General features: G+C 36.3%; 1 protein-coding gene across 7 annotated transcripts in view; it reads left to right on the forward strand.

Annotated features, from left to right (window-relative positions):
- The window catches only part of LOC105483267 (ubiquitin protein ligase E3 component n-recognin 3), a 264,963-nt gene that overhangs the window by 134,287 nt on the left and 108,842 nt on the right, over positions 1-21,834 (forward strand). For all 7 annotated transcript variants that reach the window (XM_011744044.3, XM_011744038.3, XM_011744040.3 and 4 more), the window contains one exon: positions 557-645. In XM_011744044.3, the coding sequence (XP_011742346.2) occupies positions 557-645 (89 nt within the window). The remainder of the gene's footprint in view (positions 1-556; positions 646-21,834) is intronic.

The raw sequence follows: 21,834 nt of genomic DNA on the forward strand, positions 1-21,834 counted from the left end.
ACTGTTATTTGTGCCTGGGGTTAAATTGTTAGTCTCTTGCTAAAAAAGACTATTCTTGTTCTTGCTGCCTTCTGACATATACTTAGGAACTTGTGTTGTTGGAAATCCAAATATTCTATCTACCTTAATTATTATTTCACATTTTAAAGTACATCTTGGCTTTTATTTTTATTAAACCAGTGAGTTTGTAACCTTTTAAAATTAGAATCCTTTTAAGGACAATCAAATATTAGAAGAAGTTTAATACATAATACAAAAAATGGATTGTTCTCAACTGTGTGCCAGGGGTTAACCAGGATATTCCCTTCCTTGACTATTTCTTGCATTCCAGCAAATTTTTTCTTTAATTTTTAGAAAATGTGGAAAGAAAATAAAGTCATGCATTTAGTTAAAATACACACATATATAGCATTCAAGCATGCATGTACATTTTCATGCATTTTTGTGCACCTAAAGACATACATATATACATTTGCATACATTATATACTCTTGAAATATAGTAGCTAGGTCTTAAGGACATCTGATACTTAAAACTTTATTTCTGTTTAATCTAGGCGACAGAAGGCTAGAGAGAGGCAGCAGAAATTGCTTGCAGAGTTTGCTTCACGACAGAAAAGCTTTATGGAAACTGCAATGGATGTTGGTAAGTCAAAGTTATTAGTTTAGAACTCTCATAATTATACTTACTACTTTAGGGATGATGTAGTCCAATCTTTTACTAATTTAAAACATTACAGACTTATTATTTCTAGTGTTTATTTGGTCTTTATTTAAGTAATATAGTGATGGAAGATCAGACTTTTATTATAGACAGTCCATTCTGTTGTTAGTAGCTATAATTATTAGGAAGTTCTTCCTGATGGTAGCAATATAGTATGCTCCTTTTGTTCTCTTCTGTTAAATGGTCTCTTAGATCTGTGAGATCCATCAATATATATTTACTTATCTTGATCTTTTTCTTTGAAATTATCTTAAAATCCTTCAAATAGTTTCAGATGCTTCTAGTGCCTCTTTCTGGTACCCCTTCATTATTTCTTAAAATCAGGTGAACTTCTCATTTCCATTAAGATTAGCATTAGAATTTATACAGTGAGAGAGGATACCATGTTTCTGTATGATAGTAGCCTTTTACACACGTTGGAGAAATAGATTAAATCTTAGTGTCAGTCTTTAGTTAACTGGGATATTCCCTTCCCTGACTATTTCTTGCATTCCAGCAATTTTTTTCTTTAATTTTTAGAAAATGCAGAAAGAAAATAAAGTCATGCATTTAGTTAAAATACACACATATATATGCATTCGAGCATGCATGTACATTTTCATGCATTTTTGTGCACCTAAACACATAACCAACTTCCTGAAGAAATTTGTAGAGATCAATTCAAATTTAGCCTAATGGGTTCTAAACCATCAAGTATAGTTAATATTCAAGATATAACTTTGACAGAAAGAATACAGATTGAGCACCCCTAATCTGAAAATCTGAAATCTAAAATGTGCCAAAATCCAAAACTTTCTGAGCTTTGACTTTCCACTGGTGGCATGATGCCACATGTGGAAAGTTTTTGACTTAAGATTCACCTTTTGTATTTCTTTTCTGGCAACTTGTTGATTTCCTTTTCATTTGGGTCTGTTACTAGAGAGCTATGAAGTTCAAAATCTCTATTAGGTTTTTCCAGAGGGACAGAAATGGTAGGATATGTATATATGAAAGGGAGTTTACTAGGGAGAATTGGCTTACATAATTACAAAGGTGACATCCCATGATCGGCCATCTGCAAGCTGGGGGATGAGAAAAGCTAGTACCATGGTTCATTCCAAGTCTAAAACCCTCAAAACCGGAGAAGCTGAAAGTACAGCACCCGATCTGAGGCTGAAGGCCAAAAACCCCCAAGAGGCCATTGTTACAGGTCTGAAAGCCCAAATGCCAATTTATCCATTTCTTTTAGGTTTTCCAGTTGATTGGCATATAGCTGTGGCATGATGCCACAAGTGGAAAGTTTCACACTTGACCTCTTGTGATGGGTTGCAGTCAAAACTATATTTCATTTACAAAATTATGTAAAATGTTGCATAAGCCTGGGTGCGGTCGTTCATATCTGTAATCCCAGCACTTTGGGAGGCCGAGGTGGGTAGATCACTTGAGGTCAGGAGTTTGAGACCAGCCTGACCAACATGGTGAAACCCATCTCTACTAAAAATATAAAAAAATTAGCTGGGCGTGGTGGTGCATACCTGTAATCCCAGCTACATGGGAGGCTGAGGCAGGAGAATTGCTTGAACCAGGAGACAGGTTTCAGTGAGCCGAGATAGTGCCATTGCACTGCAGCCTGGGTGACAAGAGAAAAAAAAAAAAAAAAAAAAGGTTGTGTAAAATCACCATAGCCTGTATGTATAAAGTGTATATGAAACATAAATGAATTTTGTGTTTAGACTTGGGTCCCATCCCCAAGATATCTCATTATGTCTATGTAAATATTCTGAAGTCTGAAAAAAATCTGAAATCTGAAACACTAATGGTCCCAAGCATTTCAGATAAGGGATACTTAACCTGTACTGAAATTCTATTTATGAAATTTACCTAGCATCAGTTGACTTTATCATATGAAAGAAGAGGGTTTAGTTTATTGACACTACTTTCCCTTTCTCTCTTCTTTCCAAAAATTGATAATTTTATTTTTGTTTTTTTACATGTTTAATATAATTATAATATTTATGTATTGTTCTATCTGCAGTAGTCAGTATCTTGATACTGCTTCATATAAAATGAACTAATAAGCACCCCATCCTTCCTTTCCTCTTCTACCTCCTGCCTTTTTTCAGATACTTTTTAACTTTTAAATTGTCAAGGTTGCTGACATTCTGTTTTGCAGTCACATTAATGTCTTCCATGTGAAGGTTGACTCTTAAACACAATGAAGAGTTTGTATTAGTATGACTTTTTAAATGCTATTGAGTACAAGGCTAGAACCATTGACTATTTTTGAGTCTGGTGGCCCAAATCCTGGACCCCTTCAAAGAGACTATCTTTAGTACATAGCTCTTTTCTTCCAGTCCCTTGATTGCTAAACCCATACGACCTTTTATTTGTTTCTATATGAACCATGACTTTGTTATGTTGCCTTTTGTTTTCCCTGAAGTTCCCGAACTGTCTTTTTAAATTTTATTTTTAAAATTTTATTGTAGCAAGAACCAGTGTGCCTTTATGATATCTCTCTTATTCTTCCTACTCAATCATACTGTCTTTTGCATGGAATTCTTTTCCAATCTGGTCCATTTGTTCTTCAGGCATGCCCTACAGCCATTACCTGAGGATTTTCCCCTTTTGGGATTGATAATAGAGTTTCTTGCATATTAATGTCATCTCTTTTTGAAATCTTGTTTTATTGGGGTGCCAATTCAAGTGTGTATATATATATATATATATATATATTTTTTTTTTTTTTTTTTTTAATTTTTTTCTTCTTTAAGAGATAAGGCATTGCTATCTTACCCAGGCTGGATTTGAACTACTGAGCTCAAGCCATTCTCCCACCTCAGCCTACCTAGTATCTGGGACTATAGTCATGCACCACCGTGCCTAGCTCAAATCTTAATAATGACGTTTGGTAGCTCAACCACCTGATTATTTCTGGAAGGGACTTTAGTCTGTTCTCACACTTGATTGTTCATTTAGATGGATGTAGAATTCCAGGTTGATAAACATATTCTGTCACAAATTTACAACTGAAGGCATTGCCTCTTTGTCTTCTACCATTCATTTGATAAAAAGTCTGGTGGTAATCTAATTCTTACACCTTTGTAGGTGAGCATTTTTTCCTTTCCTGTGACAAATTTGTGATTATCTGATCCTTAAAGATCTGAAGTTTTATCATTTGTATCTAAGAGTTTTTTTCCCATCCTCCTTAGTGCTTAATGAGCCTTTTCAGTCTGAAGATTCATATCTCTGAAACTATGAGATTTTTTTTCCCATGATTTTTTTTTTTTTTTGATAACTGGTATAGTCATCCTCCAAGATGGTTCTTCTGAATGATCTCTATCTCCTGGTCCTGATGCCCTGTGTAGTCTTCTCCTACATTGATGTGCATGACCTATAGAATATGGCAGAAGTGAAGGTATATCATTTCTCATATTAGGTAATGAAAGACATTACGGCTTCTGTCTTTGTTACTTTCTCTCTCTCTCGGATTACTCATTCTGGTGGAAGCCAGCTGCCATGGCATGAGTATCCCTGTGGAGGCCCATGTGAGTGAGGAACTGAGGCTTCTTTCCCCAGCAGTCATGTGAGTGAGCTTGGTTGTGAAACTTGTCCCAGTTAAGCCTTTATTTAATTTTGTTATTTTTTTCTTAAAAAAAAAAATTTTTTTTTTTTAACTAAAGAGACAAAGTCTCTCTGTATTGTTCAGGCTGGCCTCAAACTCCTGGCCTCAAAGCAATCCTTCTGCCTCGGCCTCCCAAAGTCCAGGATTACAGGTGTGAGCCACTGCATCTGGTGCCAGTTAAGCCTTTAAATGACTGCAGGTTTGATAGTAATTTCAGGAGAGCTCCTTAGCCAGAACCACACCACTAAGCTGCTCCCAGATGCCTGACCCTCAGAAACTGTTGGAGATAATTCTTTTTAAGCCACTGAGCATGAGGGTATTTTGTTATACAGCAATACTTTCCTTCTTAACATTTTATTCTTTTTTGGGACTCGTAATTGGATATTGGATCTCCAAGACTGATCTTTTAATTTTGTAATGTGTTTTATCTTTTATATCATCTGTTGTTTTTGTTTTATACACATATAGATTTCCTCTCTCCAGTATCTTGTTCTTACCATCTGTATAGAATTTTCTCTAAAAATCTTTCTGAATGAGTTTAGGGTGTTTCTTTTTTTTCTTTATCTGTTTCTCTCTCTAAATTATCCTTTATCCTTCTAAATTGCTTGAAAAACTTATGTTAGTCTTTCATGTTGTTAGTTTTCCTCATTTGCCTGATGATTCCTGATTGTCCTGGAGAGGTGGTCTGGGTAGCTCATGTGGGTTCATTTTACTGAGGTGTAAAGAGGTTTGATCCTAATAATTGTCTCTAGTCTGTGTACATGGGTAAGGTGTGTTGACTATCAGATTTGGATTAGGGATGGGAGAAGGGCTGATCACTCTAGGTTGGAGCGCCCAGATGCTAACATTCACATTAGAAGCCCCAGTTTTCTCTAAGCTTCTTGTTGAGTTTCTTTGGATAAGAATAGGCTGGTTTTTGTTGTTGTGGATGATCTGTTTTTTCTGTGAGGTAAATGCCAAGCCCCCTGAATGCTCTGTTTAGTCAGAGTTGGGGAAGGAATTGGGGTGCTATGTAGTGAAGTCTACATACAGTCCTTCAAATAATTATTCTGTTTTCAGAGTCATTTTATACTTATGGCTCCTGTCTTCTGCCTCATGTGCTGATTCTGAGCAGAGTTGACATTCTAATGGATAGATCAATTCTTGCTTTTCTTTAACTTTCTGATATCACATATCTTTTCTCTGTCATCATGCCTGTATCTTCTCCAGTCTTTCAGAAATGTTATTGACATCTCCTATTTGCTGGTGAAATTCTCACCTACCACTTCATCCTTTTTCTATATTCTGTGGGAATATTTCTTCGTTTCTTTTCTATCTTTATTTCAGTGGGATTGTTTTTAAAAAGAATGAGGGACAAAAGCAGATATTTAGCCTGTAATCTTGAATTAAATACTTAATATGCATTATTGCAGTGTATAAAGTTAATTTATTATAACAAAAGCACTAAATTTTTATTAAAATTTAGAAAACACAAATAATAAAAAATAAGAAATAATATATTTTTACTACCAGATTTCCTAACCTAGGTTGTATCCTTACAAGACTTTTTCTAAGAACATATGCATATAAATGTACTTTTTACCAAAATGAGGTTTTACAATGCTATTTTTTAATGAAAAATTCCAAACGTAGAGAAAAGCTGACAAAATAGTCTTGTGAACACCCATATACTAATATAACCATCACCTTGTTAACATTGTTCTGTATATGTTCTCTTGCTTTCTCTCTGTTAAATGAAGTAAGTTGCAGACCTTACTGCTAAAGTATTTTTAACATGCATGCCTTAGGATTGAGAGTCTTCTCTTACACAATCACAGTACATCATACCTAAGAAAATTACCTTCCCATAAAATAAAGAAAATGGCTTCAAAATATCAAACTCAGTACTATGTTAAACAGTGAAATTATTGAATAAAACTTTAAAATTTCTTAAATTTTAAAAAATGTTTAAAAAGTATAGCAAATTTTAAATTTTTTCCAGATTATTTTGTCCTCATTGCATCCCACCAAAGGTATATAGTCAAAGTTTTGTGCTCTGAAGTTACTTAGGAGCAGTCCTGTTTTTGTGAGGTGATGTAACTAGTCTGATGTATAGTTTTAGTTCATCCATGTCAGTATGTTTGCAATTTTAAGAACTAAGAAAAAAAGCTTAATTAATACTTTAAGAAATTGTTTTTATTTGCTACTTCCCACTCACAAGTGAGACAAAACAAAAACAATTTTCTGAGGAATCAATTAAGCAACGTACCCAGAGCAGACTGGGTGGTATTGCCTTGAATAAGAGAATGGTCACCTTATCCTCTGAGGAAACTGGAGGGAAGGAGGAAAGAATGGATGGAGATAGAGGTAAGTTCCACTGGCTTTAAGGGAAATGGGAAGCTCAGGCAGATCACCTTTGATTGCTTTAGTTTTCAGGGGTTAGGTAAAAGGTGAGTTCTTCTGGGTGAAAAAGAATGTGACCTGAAGTTTGGAATTGCTGAGGAGAGTGGTAGACATTGGTCATGAAAGCTGACTATAAATATTGATAAACAATGCTTACAGCTCAGTTATGGTCAAGATCATAGATTTGAATGTCATAAGTGCAAAGTTATTGACTCCATGTCCTAATTTTTGGAAGGTTTGACCTCTTTTGGCAGTAGCCAGGGCACAGGAAGAACAATTGAGGGATCAGGCAAATATGATTGCTAGCAAACAGAGGCAGTTCACAGAAGTCTTCAGGATAATGAGCTCTACTTTCTCCCAGTCTCGGTTCTTGCATGCTGCAGTGGTGACAGGTGAGGCAATAAAGATTTATGGGCATTTCATTTGTTTATGTTGGCCATGGCCACACCATTAGGATTCCGGATCACACTGATTCTGTATTCCCTTTATTTATAGCAGTCTCTTTCCAAAGATATCTGACCCCAAAAAGCCTATTTGAGACCCCATTTTCACCCACTGCTCAAGATAAAACTTGCAAACGTGTTGTTCTGCTTTTGATGACTATTTACACGTCACATTTTGTACTTACAGTATTATTAACACACAAAGCAGGGCCTATACCTGAAGTACTATTAATACTTGGCAGCATACTGATACAATTTAACCTTAGCTAGATCCTCTCCCTCATTTGTCAAATTCCCCTTTTTTTTGGTCTTATTTCACATCTGTGTTGTAAGAACGTAAATAATTTGTATAGTAGTGTCTCCTTATCACCGGGGATCTGTTCCAAGGCCCCCAGAGGATGGCTGAAACTAACCATGGGTAGTATCAAACCCCATATATACTGTTTTTTCCTATACATGATAAAGTTTATAAATTAAGCACAGTAAGAGATTAGCAACACGATAATAAAATAGAACAATTACAACGGTATGCCAGCATCACTGCTCTTATACTTTGGGGCCATTATTAAGTAAAATAAGGGTTACTGGAACACAGTCATTGGGATATTACAGCAGTTGATCTGATAACAGAGATGGATATTCTGGACAAAGGGATGATTCACATCCTGGACAGGACCAAATGGGACAGTATGAGATTTCATCACGGTGCTCAAAATGGTGCATAGTTTAAAATTGTTGAACTGTTTATTTCTGAAATTTTCCGTTTAATATTTTCTGACCGTGGTTGACCACAAGTAACTGAAACCATGGAAAGTGAAATTCTAGATATGGGGAAACTACTGTAGTTGCTTCTTTTTATTGTGTCTATATCTTTGTATATAACAAAAATTCTAATGTAGAAGCTTAACATATAAAATATTTCCAATTTATAACATACAGTATATTATAAATCCTCTAATCAAATATAGTACATTATTAGGTAGTTTAAGTACAAAAACTTTTCTCTCTGAATGCAACAGATTTCTACTGTGATTAGTACTCTTGCCTGTCTGTTTAATGCCTTTCTGTAGTTATCAAGTTTCCTACATGAAGAGGCAGTATTACTTCTGCATTTCCTTTCATCCTTCTTTCTTGATCATTATCCTCTCCCCCACCTTTATTTAGTTTTACTAGCCATCTAGGTGTAGGAGTCAAGGTGTTAGATTATAACCTTGATCCAGTAAGGTTTGTCAGGTTTGTCAGATAGGTATAGCTGAAATGCAACAGAATTACGTTCCCAGTGAGAGTTCAAGTACTTAATAAAGAATAAGAATTTATTTGGGAATTACTTTCTGTTATTAGACATATTAGATTTTAATTGTAAAATTTATACAGTACAGAAAAGCATCAAGAAGGAACAATTTTATCCCTGGTCCCACTATCCAAATAATGTACACTACTGATTATACTGTATAGCACAATTTTATGCCATGCCTTTTTACCTGATATTTTAGTGTAAGAATTTCCCTACATTATTATTGAAAGCTTCTTGTAACTATTAAAGTCTGCATACTTCTTTGGGGAAACAGTGTAGTGTAGTGGTTGCGAGCATGGACTCTGGAGCCTGACTGGGTTTATATCTCAGTCACACTCCATTGCCTGGAGTAATTTACTTAACTTCTCTCTGCCTCAGTTTTCACATTGTTACAAAGGAATTTTTAGATTACATCATAGGGTTGGGAGGGTCAAATGTACTAGTACATTTAAAATGCTTAGAATAGAATGGTACATAATAAGCATTACATAAATATTGGCTATTGCTGTCATCATTTTTATTCTACAGTTTGCTTAATCATTCACCCACAAGTGGACTGTAGGGTTTTTTCCCCTAATTTTAACTATAATAAACACTGTGTACGTAAAATTTTTCCTCTATTTTTAGTCTGGGTCCAAGAGTATGAATTTTGGGGGTTGAGCATGATGAGGATGAAACATATTTTTGTATGTTAACTGTGTACTCAGGACTGTGATAATACGTTATGTATATTGCATTTTGTCTTGACACATCCATGAGATAGGTATTATCCCAGTTACAGATGCCTAGGCTAAGAGAGATTAAGTAAATTTGAGGTTATACAGTAGTAATTGTGGAACAAGGGCTGTTAATCAACAAGTTTTGTATGCTCTTTACTATTCATATTTAAAGCAAATCGAGGAGAGTATGCTCCCCCCACGCCCCCACACCCCCAACCCCACACACAGTTAGTAGCCTATACATAGGAAGGGATAGATATGAGATCAATTGCAAAATAAGAATTAATAGACCTGATGGTTGGTTCATTGCTTCGGGCACAGGATAGAAGTGATATTCTGAGTGTCTGGAAAAGTTTTATTTTTTTATTTTTAAAAAACAGACTGAAAACACTGCTTTTCCAGTAGACACAACAAAAATCCTTGCTGTGACTCTACCGCTCTTGCCTGGTTGTATAGTCAGTCCCACCTAAATCATATGAATTGGAAAGGGTGGTGAAGGAGTGATTTTTTGTCAACAAAAATTGAGGCCTGTTATTATCAGAAAGGACAATAGCTACTGGGTGGATAAGAACAGCATCTGTCCACAGACCGCATACATTAAGATTTCCCTTGGAAAGTAGGAGAGTCTGAGCCGAGAGCTGCCACATTGCAGGATTTGGTTGACTTTTATTGTTATAGATGGAAGGAGTTGTTTTATTTAATAATACAGTTTAATTTGTGATTTATCCTTTTAACAGTATAAGCAAATACATATATGTTTGTGTGCTACCATTTATATAAGAAGTAGGGCTGGAGATATGAATATATCTTCTTATATAAATATATATAATTATGTATATTATATTTAAATATAAAATATTTAATTTTTCCTAGAGTCCCTTTCTTAGGTAAGTGTATACTTTTCTTAGGTAACATATATGTACACTTTCCCTACCTTGCTTTTTCACTTAATGTCATATCCAGGGGATCCTACCATGCAGTGTGTGGAGATATTCTTCATTCTTTTTAAAAATTTTAATATTAAAAAAATTTGTACATAATAACTGTATGTACTTATGAGGCACATGTGATATTTTGATACATGAATACAGTGTGTAATGATCAAATCAGGGTAATTAGGATGTCTGTCACCTCAAACATTTATCATTTCTTTGTGTTAGGAACATTTCAAATCTTTTAGTTATTTTTAAATACATAATCAATTATTGTTAACTATCGTTACCCAACTGTACTATCAAACCCTATTCCTTCTATAACTGTATGTTTGTACCCATTAACCAACCTCTCTTCATCTCCTCCTCCCCAACCATTCCCAGAGTCTGGTAACCATCATTTTGCTCTTTATTTTCACAGGATTCACTTTTTAAATTCCCATACACGAGTAAGAAAAAGTGATATTTGTCTTTCTGTGCCTACCTTATTTCACTTAACATAATGACTTCCAATTCCATCCTTGTTGCTGTAAATGACAGGATTTCACTCTTTTTATGACTAAATAATGTTCCATTCTATACACACAGCCACCTACCACATTTTCTTTATTCATCTGTTGATGGAAATTTAGGGTGGTATCTTCACTATTGTGATAACAATAAACATGGACACGCAGCTAGCTCTTCAATATACTCATTTCTTTTCTTTTGAATATATACCCAGCACTTGGATTGCTGGGTCATTTAGTAGATCTATTTTTACTTTTCTGAGGAACCTCCATACTGTTTTTCATAGTTGCTATACTAATTTACATTCCTTCCGGTAGTATACAAGCATGCCCTTTCTCTACATCCTTGCCAGCATCTGTGATTGTTTTCTTTTTGATAATAGCTATTTTAACTGGGGTGAGATGGATGATATCTCGTTGTGGTTTTGATTTGTATTGCCCATATGATTAATCATGTTGACCTTTTTTTTTTTTTTCATATGCCTGTTGGCCATTTATATGTCTTTTTTGAGAAATGACTTGTCAGATAATTTGTCCATTTTCAAATTGGATTATTTTCTGCTATTAAATTGTTCGTTTCTTTTCTTCTGTATTCTAGTTATTAATCCTTCGTTGCATGGATAGTTTGCAAATATTTTCTCTCATACTGTAGGTTGTCTCTTCACTCTGTTGATTTTCTTTGCTGTACAAAAGCTTTCTAGCTGATATAACCCCATTTATCTATTTTTGCTTTTGTTGCTTGTACTTTTGATGTTGTACACACAAAAATCTTTACTCAGACCAATGCCTTAAGCATTTCCACAGTGTTTTCTTCTAGTAATCTCATAGTTTGAGGTATTAGAAAGTCTTTAATCCATTTTGATTTGATTTTTGTATATGTTGAGAGATAAGGGTCTAGTTTCATTTTTCTGCTTATAGATACTTAGTTTTCCTAACATCATTTACTGAAGAGACTGTCTTTTCCCCAGCACTGAATGTTTTTGGTACCTTTGTTGAAAATCAGTTGGCTGTAAATATGTGTATTTATTTCTGTGTTCTCTATTCTGTTCCATTTGTCTTTGTGTCTTTTTTTTTTTTTTTCTTTTTTGAGACGGAGTCTTGTTCCGTTGCCTAGGCTGGAGTGCAGTGGCACAATCTTGGCTCACTGCAAGCTCCACCCCCCGGGTTCATGCCATTCTCCTGCCTCAGCCTCCTGAGTAGCTGGGACTACAGGGGCCTGCCACCATGCCTGGCTAATTTTTTTTTTAATTTTTAGTAGAGATGCAGTTTCACTGTGTTAGCCAGGATGGTCTTGATCTGCTGACCTCATGATCCGCCCGCCTCAGCGTCCCAAAGTGTTAGGATTACAGGCATGAGCCCAGCCTGTGTCTGTTTTTTATGCCAGTACCATGTTATTTTGATTAATATAGCTTTGTAGTATATTTTGATGTCAGGAAGTATGATGCCTCCAGCTTTTTTCTTTTTTCTTTTTTTTTGCTCAGGATTGCTTTGGCTATTCAGGATGTTTTGTGGTTCCATACTATGTGAATTTTTCTATCTCTTTTTCTATCTCTGTGAAGAATGTCATTGGTATTGATAAGGATTGCATTGTTAGATCACTTTTGGTAGTGTGATCATTTTCACAGTATTCTTCCAATCCATGACATGAGATGTCTGTCCGTTCTTTGGTGATGTCTTCAATTTCTTTCATCAGTGTTTTATAGTTTTCATTGTAGGAGCTTTTACTTCCTTGGTTAAACTTGTTCCTAGGTTTTTTTTTTTTTTTGGTAGCTGTTGTAAATGAGTTTTTTCCTTGATTTATTTTTCTGCTAGTTTATTATTGACGTATAGAAACACTACTGATTTTTCTATGTTAATTTTGTATCCTGCAGCTTTACTGAATTTGCTTATCAGTTCTAAAAGTTTCTTGGCAAAGCTTTTAGGATTTTCTATATGTAAAGTCAGGTCATTTGCAAATAGGGACAATTTGATTTCCTCCTTTTCCATTTGGATGCCCATTATTTCTCTTGCCTAAATACTCTGGCTAAGACTTCCAGTTCTGTGTTGGAAAAGAGTGGTGAGAGTGGGCATCCTTGTCTTGTTCCAGTTCTTAGAGGAAAAGCTTTCAGCTTTTTCCAATGTTAACATTTTCCAGTGTTAGCTCTGGACTTGTCATATACAGTCATTATTATGTTGACATACCTCCATCTATACCTAGTTTGTTGGGGTTATCATGAAGGGATGTTGAATTTTGTTAAATACTTTTTCTGCATCTGTTGAGATGGTTGTACAGTTTTTGTCCTTCCTTCTGTTGCTGTGATGTATCACATTTATTGATTTGCATATGTTTAACAATCCTTGAATCCTTGGAATAAATCCCATTTGATCATGGTGAATGATCTTTTAGCTTTCTAGTATTTGTTAAGGATTTTTTGCATCTGTGTTCATCAGGGATATCGGCCTGTAGTCTTTTTGTTATGTCTTTGTCTGGTTTTTGTATCATGGCAATGCTTGCCTTGTAGAATGAGTTCAGAATAATTCCCTTCTTTTCATTTTTCTGGAAGAGTTTGAGAAGAATTGGTATTGGTTCTTTAATATTTTGGCAGAAATCAGCAGTGAAGTCATGTGGTCCTGGGCTTTTCTTTGATGGGAGACTTTTTATTACTGATTCAATCTCATTACTCATTATTTATTTGTTCAGATTTTTAATTTCTTCTTGGTCCAATTTTGGTAGGTTGTATGTGTCCAGGAATTTATCCATTTCTTTCAGGTTTTCCAGTTGGTTGGCATATAGTTGTTCATAATACTCCGTAATGATCCTTTGTATTTCTGTGGCATCATTTGTAGTGTTCTTCATTTCTGATTTTATTTTGAGTCTTTTCTTATTTTTCCTTAGTATAGCTAATGGTTTGTCAATTTTACCTTTTCACAAAACCAGCCTTTCATTTCATTGATCTTTTGCATTTTTTAACTCTCAATTTTATTTATTTCGGCTCTGATCTTTATTATTTCCTTCCTCTTGCTAATTTTAGGTTTGGTTTATTTTTGCATTTCTGGTTCCTTGAGATACATCATTAGGTTGTTTATTTGAAATCTTTCTACTTTTTCAATGTAGGTGTTTATTGCTATAACTTTCCTTTTAATTCTACTTTTGCTGTATCCTATAGGTTTTGGTATGTTGTGTTTCTATTTTCGTTTGTTTCAAGAAACTTAAATTTCCTTCTTAAGGCTGGGCATGGTGGCTTATGCCTGTAATTCCAGCACTTTGGGAGGCCAAGCGGGTGGATTGCTTTAGCCCGAAAGTTCAGAACCAGCCTGCACAACATGGCAAAACACCGAAATACAAAAATTAGCCTGGTGTGGTGGTGCATGCCTGTAGTCCAGCTGCCTGAGAGGCTGAGGTGGGAGGATTGCTTGAGTCCAGGAGGTGGAGGTTGCAGTGAGCAGAGATCATGCCACTGTACTCCAGCTTGGACGACAGAGTGAGACCCTGTCTCAAAACAACAACAACAACAACAAAAATTCCCTCTTAATTTCTTCCTCTTTCATTCACTGACTCATATGTCATTCTCCTCTGGAAAACCCTCACAGACACACCCAGAAACGATGTTCCACCAGCCATCTAGGCATCCCTCAATGCAGTCAAATTGACACCTAGTATTAGCCATCAGTTCATTTTGTCATGTCATATTTCCTTGCTTTTTCATGTTTCTTGTATCACTGCATTGATATCTATACATCTTGTGGAATTGTGTCTTCTGAACTTCCTAGAGTGGCTTTTGTAGAGAATGATTCACCTGCAGTTGAATCTTAGTGTGCTGTCTAGGAAAGATGTTGTGACTCTGTTTCTGGGTGAGTATAGCGGTATAACTTCCATGCAGCTTCTCTGGTGGTGTTCAATATCAGCAATAACTATGGCCTAGGCTATAGAAGTTTGTGGTAGCAGCAGTGGTGACACAAGCTGTTAATGTCCTTGGTGGCAAGGCCTTTTGGGCTCCTCCTATTCTCATTTTCTCCACAGTGGGGAGACTTACCCAATGGGATCCCTCTTGGTGTCATGTCTTTCATGGCCTATGAGTACCAGTAGCAGTGCTGGGTTCCAGGTGCAGGTGCTTGGAGGGAATGTGGGGCCTGGGTCTCATGAACCTATTATGGCACTTGGGTTTTGGCATGCCATTTTGCTGTCTGTGGTAGGGGTAGATTTAGGTTGCCACAGAGACAGGATCTGTGATTCTGAGGTACCTTCTAGCAGCTTGGATTCAGGGAGTTGGGTTGTTTACCCCTGGGGAACAGGTCATATCTTGCCTCTGGGGAAGAAAGGGTGCTCCTGAGGTTTGAGCACAGGATGTGGGGTATAGCCACTATTCAGGAGTCTGAGCCAGTAGGGCTTAGTGGCAGCCAGGTCCCTGGGGATGTAGCACTGTATAATGGTGACTCTAGACTGTGATGGTGGGACTTGGCAGTATCCCAGACTCTGTGATCCCAGGTGCAGTGTCAGCAAGTATGTCAGAATGGCCAAATACAGATGTCATTTGGGCCCTTGAGGGTTATGGAGCAGCACAGCAGGGAGTCCACTTCCCATAGAGAAGGGTGTCTCAGCAGCTCAGACTCTAGGGGCTAGTCTAGCTCCAGGGAAGCAAATTACTAGAGTTGTTTGACCTGTATGGAGGAGTGTCTCAGCTCAGCCACTGCTCTGTTTTCCTGGGATGGGGGGTGTTGTATCAGCCTAGGCCTAGGCTCTGTAGCTCAGCCAGGGCATCAGTTCCCCAGGAGGTATTGTACTGTTAAGAGAATGAAATGGTGTGCCACAGACTGAGAGGAGATATTTGCAAAACACACATCTGATAAAGGACTGGTATTCAAAAGATAGAAATAATTCAACAATAAGAAAACAAATAACCTAGCTTTTAAAATGAGCAAAAGATCTGAATAGACACCTTACAAAGAAGATTCTAGAATGGCAAATAAGTGTGTCAAAAGATGCTCAGCATCATTCATCATTAGGGAAGTGCAGAGTAAAACAACAGTGAGATACCACTACGTGACTATGGCTAAATTCAGAAATCTGACGCTACCAATTTTTTGTGAGAATGCAGAGCAGTGGGAACTCTCATTCATTGCTGGTTGGAATTCAAAATGGTACAGCTGCTTTGGAAAAGTTTGGCATTTTCCTGTGAAGCTAAGCTTAATCTGACCATATGATCCATCACTTGTGCTCTTAAATATTCATTTAACTGATTTAAAAAACTTATGTCCACACAAAAAGTCTTCATACTGATTTTTCTTTTTTTCTTTTTTTTTTTTTTTTTTTGAGGTGGAGTCTCGCTCTGTCACCCAGGCTGGAGTGCAGTGGCTGGATCTCAGCTTACTGCAAGCTCCGCCTCCCGGGTTCACGGCATTCTCCTGCCTCAGCCTCCCGAGTAGCTGGAACTACAGGCGCCCGCCACCTCGCCCGGCTAATTTTTTTTGGTATTTTTAGTAGAGACGGGGTTTCACCATGTTCGCCAGGATGGTCTCGATCTCCTGACCTTGTGATCGCCTGCCTCGGCCTCCCAAAGTGCTGGGATTACAGGCGTGAGCCACCTGTAATTACAGGCGTGCCCGGCCTTCATACTTATTTTTCTAGCAGCTTTGTTTATAATTGCTCAGAATTGGAAGCAGCTAAGATGTCCTTCCATAGATGAATGAATAAAGAAACTGTGGCACATCCATATAATGAATTACTGTCCAGCAATAAAAAGGAATGAACTATTAAGCCACATGAAGACATGGGTGAATCTTAAATACATACCACTTAGTGAAAGTAGCCAATCTGAAAATGTTACATACTGTGTTTCCAGTTATATGACATTATGGAAAATGCAAAACTATAGAGACAGTAAATAGATCACTAGTTGTCAGGGTTGAGGTACAGGTGAATAAATGAAACATGGGAGTTTTTTTAGAGCATTGAAATTATTCTGTGTGATACAGTAAAGTTGGATATGTAATGCTGTTAAAACCCTTAGAACTTTATAGCAGAAAGAGTGAATCTTTAAAGTATGTATATTTTAAAAAATCATTTAGGAGTTGGGGTGATCCCAGGATGGAATGCAGACTATGACCGGAGAATCTAACTGTATTACAAATGTATGAAACAACCACTCTGAAAAGGGTAGGGGGAAAGGTGCTGGCTACCTGATTTTGGAAATAAATAGCGTCTATAAGACTAAAGGCAAAAGGAACTGTGTGTAACCAGTGGAAAAAGTTTCTCCATGGCATCATGAGTTAACAATTCTGAAACCACTATACGTATATACTGAGATTGAACAATTAAGTAAATGAATGGCAGATGATGAGAGCTGGATTTCTCACTGTTGGAGTAAGAAGTTACAGATAAAAGGAGAAGGCGTGAATGATTCATGTGATAATATGGATTAGAGTTAGACACATTAGTATGAACTCATGTTTAGACAGCTCTAGATAAAGATGGAATTATATATGTATAAATATAGGCTTATGCATATGCATGAGTTAGTGTACAGATACGTAGTCCCTTGTGTTGTCAGCTGAAAGGGCCTAGAAGCAAGGACATTCCAGTAGAAACTGGGTTGGGGAGTTATATTCCACCTCCTTGAGGGTAAAGGCACTACATAAAATATTTGGTATTCTTCTGCTTAGGAAACTTTATCTGTGTTCCTTTGTTTATTTATTCGTTCATTTATATTAGTATGTATTCATAGATATTTCCCAGGTACATACACACCCATTGCCCAGGTCTTGGTTTCTAATACAGTCCCCTCCTCCCTTGCTGAAAAGAGGAACTAGGGTCCTTGGAGAAATGGTTGATTTTTAAGAACTGGGGCAGGGAACATGCAGGGTGAATCTGGTGTATCTCATAGGGCCAGAAAGTAGAGGGGTACTCAAAAACAAACAGCCCCCACCCCCTCTAGTGATGATATGGGCTGGGGCTATGTCAAGGTGCACAGGAGCCAACTGAGAGATTCCAGTGGCCAAAGCTGGAACAATTTGAGCAACAAAATAAAGTATAAAGCATTATAACCCTGAGTATAAAAGAAATATCAATCAGTATATACTAGTATAAATGAATGAATAAATAAATAAGGTAGCATAGCGAAGTTTCCTATGCAGAAGAATACCAAGTATTTTATGTAGAGCCTTTACCCTCAAGGAGGTGGAATATAACTCCCCACTCCTTAAGTGTGAGCTGCATGTAATGGCTTCTTTATGTGGAAAGAGGGGAAAGAGTAATTTTACAGTAGAGAACTTGGGAAACATCTTAACAAGGTGATCAAGGTCAGCGTTAGCAGTGGTAATTCATGTTAATATTTTGTACCCTTGATAATGATGTGATGAGAATGATGCTTCTGTGGTCTTCCTCTCTAAAATCGATAACCTTAGACTAATCATGAGAAAAACATCAGACAAATCATAATTGAGGACTGTTATGCAAATACCTGGACAGTACTCCTCAAAACTGTCAAGGTCATCAAAGCAAGGAAACAAGGAAAGTCTGAGAAACTGTCATGCTAAGAAGAACCTAAGGAAACATAACAACTAAATGTAATGTGGCATCCTGGGATGGAAAAAGAACGTTGGATAAAAATGAAGGAAATCTGAAAAAAATTGAACTTTAGTTAATTTGTCAATATTGTATTAATAAAAATAAATAATATATATTCATTAATTCTAACAGTCATACCATGCTAATGTGAAGTTTAAGGTGAAACTGTGTGTGGGGTACATGGGAATTCTCTGTAGTATCTTCAAAACTCTAGTATCTGCAAGTCTAAAACTATTCTAAAACGGGAAGATTATTTTTTAAAAAAGAATGCGAATACTCTCTCTATACACCAACTAAAAAAAGAGGAAAGCAAGAAAGATAATAAAAATGATGACCGACTGAAGGTAATACTGTACATCCTTACCAAAAGTAATGATTTTGTGCAGTAGGAGTTTTGCAATATTGGCACTTATCTGAGGGAAGTCAGACTTCTTAGCAGAAATCAGTGAACTCTAGTAGTGTGCTTAATTTATGAATAGTAGCTCACCTGCTAGGTTAGTAGCAAGTACTTCTCAGTTGTTTTTAAAAATTAAATTGTGTTAAAAATTTAAAATTTTGGATTTATGCAATAAAAATTCTCTGTGCCTGCCTCTGGGCTGCAAACCACACCTTACTCTTTGCACTTGTGTTTTGCAGTTGCTTATTCCTCTTTCAAATAAAAACGTGTTTCACATGATTTTGAGGGCACCGAATACATCATCCCTATATCATTTACCCATCCTTCTATTCAGCCACAAAACCCCACAAACATGAAAGCAAAACATGAAGCCGGAAGAATTTTGATTGTTCTATACATACTTATTTTAGTTTAATCTAATTTATAAATATAAAGGTTAAGAATAAAGGCAAAGGATATTTTGTAATTAAAGATTAATTTTATATTAAAATAGACTTTAAGCATTTTTAACAAATATTAGAACAGGAAATTTTAGGTAACAATGTAAACTCTTGAAGTAGAACTGTGGTATTTGTGAATGTGGAGGCTTTTCACTCTGATGATGTTGAAATTAGTGGTTGTAAAATAAGTAGATATTAAAGATAAAAATCATTTTGGAAAATGATTTTTAAAATTCCTTAGACTAGAAAATTTTCTGAACGGAAATACCTTTATCACTTTAAATATTAGTTTTCATGACTCATCTTGGTAAGGCAAAGTACTTCAATTCTTTTGAAAGTTTCATATTATAATTAACATACAGTAGAATTATTAGTTAGCAATTGTTGTGTAACTAGCTGTCCCCCAAAATTTAGTGACTTAAAACAACAACCTCTAGTTAGTTTTCGTGAGTCAATGAGTAGACTCAGTGGTTCTATTGTGAACCCAACTTTTCTGGAGAAGGCTTAGCTGATCTCATCACCCACAGACCTGTGGGCTGAGTTGTGGGTCTGTGATCTGCTAATTAGTTAACAGGGGGCTGCCATGAGCTGGTGAGACAACTTATCTGTGTTCCATTTGGTCTGTCCTCCCCTGGCAAGGTAGCCCACCTGGACTTACTCTTATGGAGGTGGTGGAGTTGAGAGAGTAAGAACAAGAGAGAGAAACTATGCAAGGTGGAGTTGAGAGAGAGTGAGAGCAAGAGCAAGAGCAAGAGAGACAAACTATGCAAGATCACCTGGGGCCTAGTCTTGGAAGGCATATTGTTGTTTTTGCCACATTCTCTCTCCTTTTTTTTTTTTGAGATGAAGTCTCACTCATTCTGCCGCCCAGGCTGTAGTATGGTGGCATGATCTTGGCTCACTGCAGCCTCTGCCTCCCAAGTTCAAGTGATTCTCCTGCCTCAGCTACCTGAGTAGCTGGAATTACAGGCGTGCGTCACCACACCCAGCTAATTTTTGTATTTTTAGTAGAGATGGGGTTTTGCCATGTTGTCCAGGCTGGTCTTGAGCTCCTGGCCTGCTGGCAATCCACCTGCCTTGGCCTCCCAAAAGTGTTGGGATTATAGGTGTGAGCCATTGTGCCCATCCTCCACATTCTCTTCGTTAAAACAAGTCAAGACCAGGTGATATTCAAGGAGTGGGGAAATAAACTCTGTCTTGATGGGAGGAATTACAATATCACATTGTCAAGAGCGTGGATACAGGGAGGAGTGGAGAATTGGGGCCATCTTGTGGTCATTTGGCTAAGTGAAATAGCATTCAGAAGAATCAACTGCTTCATTCAGATAGATTCTTTTCTGTTTATGTAAAACCAAACAGATGAATTAACTGTTGCTTTAGTTATCTTTTTTGTGTTTATTGTAATAATATCAAGTATGGTAATTTAAGTAGTACTTCTGTTCTAAAAGGGCAAGTGTGAATTTTATACAGAAACCCTTTTGATCTGAATTGAATTGAAAGTGAAAGTAGAACTTAAGAATTCCAGGGTTGTTTGGTAGCAAGACTATTTTCGTTATTAGTCTCTTGGATTTGTCATTTTTTACTATTACTCTCTCAGTTTTGCATCTTTTATTCATTTAGTTTACCTAGATTGTAAATCATTGTAATCTCTTAATTGCATCAATTTGCATGACACATCATTTAGATTTTTTTTGGTGTGGAAAATATGTGCAGATATTGATGTGTGCATTAAGTACCTTTATTATAATACTTGTTACAGAATATACCAAGTTACTCATTTAGAGTAGGGGTTTTTAAAAGAAACCTTTTTATTGAAATATACTCATAATGCATGTTTCAGGACTTTAGAGCTCTTTGAGTTTTAACAAACAGATTGTAACTGTATAACCGAATCCCGATTGAGAAACCAGCATCCAAATTGAGAAGTAAAAATTACTAGCATCCCATAAGCTCCCTTCGTAGTTTCTTTCTGTCACTGCTTCTTCCAAGAGTAACCAGTGTCATTACTCGGGACTCTGTATATTAGTTTTTCATGCTTTTGTTCTTTAACCATTTACACACAATATGTACTTTTTTGGGGCCTGACTTCTTTCAGAATAGGTTCTTTATTTTTTCATATCTCACAGATAAGTGAGAAACAATAATCACATTTAAATACAGCATTTAATTTGGACACAGATCCTTTTAAAATCTTACTAAAAATGTCAAAATTTGGTACTGGAATAATAGAATCAACCATGTATTACCAATAACATTTTAATTCAACATAGGATATAAAAAGCTGTGACTTTTCCTCCTCTTTTCAGAAATAAACCGTGATCTTGGTTTCTTAAAGAAAAGAAGGGACATTGGTGTCTGTAATTTTTAAAGTCAGACTTCAAATAAATAGTACTCTCCATGAAAATGAGGTCACCTATTTTATTTTCATGCCATTGGTACTGTATCACCATTGAAGATTGTCATTGAAGTTTGTTTTAAAAACTAGAAAAGATGACTTAGCAAAATCTTGTATAATGTGTGTTGGCATCAGGGTTTCCTGGAGGTTTTCAAGTCGATTGTACCAAGACTTATTAAAAAAAAAAAAATAAATCTTTGTGTATGAGATAGGGTTAATGAAATTGTATTTCTTTGGCATTTAACACGAGACCAAGTTATTTCACTGTACTTTGTCAGGTATCTCTGTGTTCTCCTTTGCCCTTAAGAACAGACACATTTCTTTTTTTCTGTATGGTTTTCTCTTCTCTTTTCTCCCTAAAACTCGAAGTAATCTCATATCAACTCTTTTCTTTTTCTTTTCTTCTTCCTTTTCTTTCCTTCCCTTTCCCTCCTTTTTTTTTTTGAGATGTAGTTT

The sequence above is a fragment of the Macaca nemestrina genome, chromosome 11, assembly GCF_043159975.1.
Source record: "Macaca nemestrina isolate mMacNem1 chromosome 11, mMacNem.hap1, whole genome shotgun sequence".
Lineage (NCBI taxonomy): Eukaryota > Metazoa > Chordata > Mammalia > Primates > Cercopithecidae > Macaca > Macaca nemestrina.